This window comes from Arachis duranensis, chromosome 2, assembly GCF_000817695.3.
Source record: "Arachis duranensis cultivar V14167 chromosome 2, aradu.V14167.gnm2.J7QH, whole genome shotgun sequence".
Classification (NCBI taxonomy): Eukaryota; Viridiplantae; Streptophyta; class Magnoliopsida; order Fabales; family Fabaceae; genus Arachis; species Arachis duranensis.
Genome location: NC_029773.3, coordinates 9,971,713 through 9,976,080, shown reverse-complemented (window position 1 = coordinate 9,976,080; position 4,368 = coordinate 9,971,713). Strand labels below are relative to the sequence as shown.

Here is a 4,368-nt window from a genome sequence, read left to right as displayed (position 1 = left end):
TAACTCTCACCCCTATTTATAGCCATCCACCTCCTTAATGGATGGTTATGATTAAATCTAATCAACGGTCCAGATTAATCATCCAGAATCTTCTTTACAAATATCTATCCTACCACAACTCTCTAAATGTTTCTAGATTATTCCATACCACTCTTTAACTTCTATATACATTACTCTTCTATAATACTCTATGACCTTCCAGAGTCTTCTAGAACCTTCTAGAGTATTCCAGAACCTTCTAGGACATTCTAGAACGTTCCGGAACCATCTAGAGTATTCTCAAACACTCCAGAAAACTATACAAACACTGTTAAATCTAACCTTCTAAAATTTTTTGTGACATTCTCCCCCACCTAATGCGCAGACGTCCTCGTCGCGTTCTGTTCATGATAGTGCTCTAGGTGTTCTTGGAATTGCCACAGATATTCGCGAGTTTCCCAGCTAGCTTCGGTTATCGGGAGCTCTTTCCACTTGATCAAATATTGGATACTTGGTGGCACCCCTCTTCGTCGCACGATGCGATTAGCTAAGATCTCTTCGATTTCTTTATCAAATGATCTAATTACCACAGGCGGAGCACGACTTGAGTCACCTCTACTCGGTTCGTCTTGATCTTCATGATATGGTTTAAGCATACTCACATGGAAGACCGGGTGAATCTTCATAGAGGGAGGAAGTTGTACTTTGTAAGCAACCTCCCCAACACATCCAATGATCTCAAATGGCCCTTCGTATTTGCAGATTAAGCCCTTATGAACCTTGTGAAAGGCTTTGAATTGTTGTGGAAGAAGTTTGATCATTACCTTGTCTCCCACTTGATAGCTTGCATGCCTCCTCTTCTTATCTGTCCATTTCTTCATCCTCTTTGCAGCTTTGTCAAGGTAAGAACGAGTGACATCTGCTTGTTCTTCCCAAGACTTAATCATATGATAAGCTTCAGGGCTCTTCCCTGAGTAAGAGAAAGAAAGAGAGTGAGGTATAAGCGACTGTTGTCCAGTCACAATCTCGAATGGGCTCTTCCCTGTAGACTCACTCCTTTGTAGATTGTATGAGAATTGAGCAATGTTTAGGAGTTTTGTCCAATCCTTCTGATTAGCGCTTACAAAATGCCTCAAGTAACACTCAAGTAAGGCATTCACTCTCTCAGTCTGCCCATCGGTTTGAGGATGGAAACTTGTTGAGAAATGAAGTTCCGACCCAAGGAGTTTGAACAGCTCTGTCCATAGTCGTCCTGTGAAGCGTGGATCTCGATCACTAATGATGCTCTTAGGCAATCCCCAGTACTTCACCACATTCTTGAAGAATAGTCGTGCTGCTTCCTCTGCAGTGCAGTCAGTAAGGGCAGGTATAAAGGTATCATACTTCGAAAATCGATCCACTACCACAAGAATAGATCCAAACCCCTCGGACTTCGGTAAGGCAGAGATGAAATCTAGAGAGACACTTTCCCACGGTCGCTCTGATGGAGGCAGAGGTTCCAACAACCCGCTTGGTGTCTTGTTTTCAATCTTATCTTGTTGGCACACAAGACAAGTCTTCACATAGCTCTCCACTTTATCTCTCATTTGAGGCCAATAATAAGAAGATTCAATGAGTGCTAAGGTCCTTCGCTGACCTTGGTGACCAGCCCATTTGGTTTCGTGGCATTCTCTTACCAACTTCCTTCTCAGACTTTCCCATTTAGGAACGTATAGTCTTCTCCCTTTTGTGTAGAGAAGGTCGTTTTCTAACCAAAATCTTTTGGTCTTACCTTCTCTAGCCAACTCCACCAACTTCTTGGCTAATGGATCGTGATGCAACCCTTCCTTGATGGTGTGCACAATATCTCCTTCAACCATAGAAATGGCCGCCAATTCAGCCTTGCAACTCAGCGCACCTGCTACCACATTAGTCTTGCCTGACTTGTATTCAAACTCAAAATCAAACTCAGCCAAGAAATCCTGCCACCTAGCTTGTTTGGGGCTCAACTTCTTTTGAGTTTGGAAGTAGCTTGTAGCCACATTGTCTGTCTTGACGATAAAGTGTGAACCAAGCAAGTAGTGACGCCAAGTTCTCAAACAATGCACTACCGCGGTCATCTCCTTCTCTTGGACAGTGTATCGCCTCTCTGTATCATTCAACTTGAGACTCTCAAAGGCAATAGGATGTCCTTCTTGCATCGGCCAACCCAAGGAACGACCTCAATTCAGATACCTTGTTTGGCGGCTCCCACTCTTTGATAGCCTTCACCTTTCCTTGATCCATGCAGAGAGTTTCACCTTTAATGATGTGACCCAAGAAGTGGACTTCGTCCCTTGCAAAGGAACACTTTTCCTTCTTCACATATAGGTTATTCTCTCGCAAGATCTTGAACATGGTTCGTATGTGTTCTACATGTTCCTCCAAAGTATTGCTATAGACAACAATGTCATCCAAGTAGACCACTACAAACCGATCAAGGTAAGGTCGAAAGATCTCGTTCATCAAGGTACAAAAGGTCGCAGGAGCATTGGTCAAACCAAAAGGCATTACCAACCACTCATACGATCCATACCTCGTGACACACATGGTCTTAGGCTCATCACCATAAGCAATTCTCACTTGGTGATATCCTGACCTCAAATCTAGCTTTGAAAACCACTTGGCTCTACCAAGTTGATCAAACAAATTGGCTATGAAAGGAATGGGGTATTTGTTCTTGATGGTTACCTTGTTCAGTGCTCGATAGTCGATGCATAGTCTCAATGAACCATCATGCTTCTTTTGGAACAAGACGGGTGCGCCATAAGGTGCCTTCGATGGACGGATGAATCCAGCATCTAGCAAATCCTTGAGTTGCTTCTTCAACTCTGCAAGTTCTGGCGATGCCATCCTATAAGGTGTTGAGGCGGGCGGCTTTGCTCCTGACTCCAATTCAATCTTGTGGTCCACCTTCCTCCTAGGTGGTAGTTGTTTTGGTAACTCGGGAGGCATCACATCCTTATTTTCTTCAAGGACTTCCTTGATTTTGGGAGGAACGTCTTCTCTTTCAGATGTTGACTCCTCTTGTAATAGAGCCAAATATGTAATCTCTCCCTTCTTGAACCCTTTCTTGAGTTGCATAACAGAGAGTATCGGTGGTCCTCCAACTTTAGAGAATGTAGGGACCATGCATGGAGACCCTTTCTCCATGACGCATACTACGTCGTAGTATGGCATAGGTATTATATTTGCCTTCCTTTGTAAATCGAGCCCGATGACTATTTTAAAATCATCCATGGGTGCTACTGAGAAATCTACAAGGCCCTTCCAAGAACCAAGAGTCATCTCAACCCCTTTTGCTACTCCCTTAAGGGGTTCACCCTTGGTGTTCACGGGTTTGAACCAACCATTCTTTTTGAAGATCTTCAACCCAAGCCTCTTTGCTTCATCAGGCGTGATGAAGTTGTGTGTAGCACCAGTGTCGATCATAGCCATGATAGGTTTTTCATTGATAAAGGCTTTGACATACATCAAGCCTTTCTTTTCTGCAGTGCTTGCCTCTTTGCCCTTCACAACATTTATGTGTTGGATGGATCCAACACACTCAGTTACTTGAGTTTGGGCCTCTCGTTCCTCGGCGATAGATGCCAGAGTCCCTAACTTGGGACAGTCCTTCATTTGGTGTGGCCCCTTGCACACGAAGCATCCTCCTTTAGGTACGAAAGCCTTCTTCTTTTCCTCGTACTCTTTCTTTGAAGAGTATTTTCCTTCCTTCTTGGTTGAGAAACTCTTCCCCTTGTCTCCCCCACATTTAGCAGAACTAGGATTAGAGGAAAACTTGGGTTTAGAGTCTCCCCTATGATACTCAGTGAGTGATTCGGCCACCACGATGGCCTCATCGACATCCTTAACATTCCTTCTTTGTAGTTCTTGCTTTGCCCAAGGTTGGAGTCCATCAATGAAGAAGAACAATGCATCCTCTGATGCTAAGTTGGGGATTTGAAGCGTGAGAGTAGTGAACTCCTTTACCCATAAAGTAGCATTATCAGAAAGATAGAGAGCTGCAGTGCGTACCTTTATTACTTCTTCGACCACCCCTTGGCCTTCAAAGTACCTCTCCATTTGTCATAGGAAGTTCTCCACCTCTCAAGCGTCCCTCACACCCTTGAACTCCTTTGGCTTTGGGAGATCAATCTTTGTCATCTCCCTTATAATGGTTGGTCGAGATTTTGCCTCCTCGAACCAAATTCGAACTTCCTCAAATAGCTTTAAGGAGTTCTCAAGCTTCTCTTCAATTTGGAGCATGCTTTCTTTGAAAGCATCTAGTTCTCCTAACACGTGAGCCTCGAGGGTCTCCTTGTCATGTTCTATCCTTTGGAACCGCTCATCCATAGAGGATAGAACATTTTCCAACATAGAAACTCTTTC

General features: G+C 43.9%; 1 protein-coding gene across 1 annotated transcript; it reads right to left on the bottom strand.

Moving 5' to 3' along the window:
* Window positions 1–2,130: 2,130 nt before the first annotated feature.
* LOC107473521 (uncharacterized) lies at window positions 2,131–4,062 on the bottom strand. The gene has a single exon (XM_016093094.1). The coding sequence runs from the start codon at window positions 4,060–4,062 to the stop codon at window positions 2,131–2,133; it is 1,932 nt and encodes a 643-aa protein (XP_015948580.1).
* Between the last annotated feature and the right edge of the window lie 306 nt (window positions 4,063–4,368).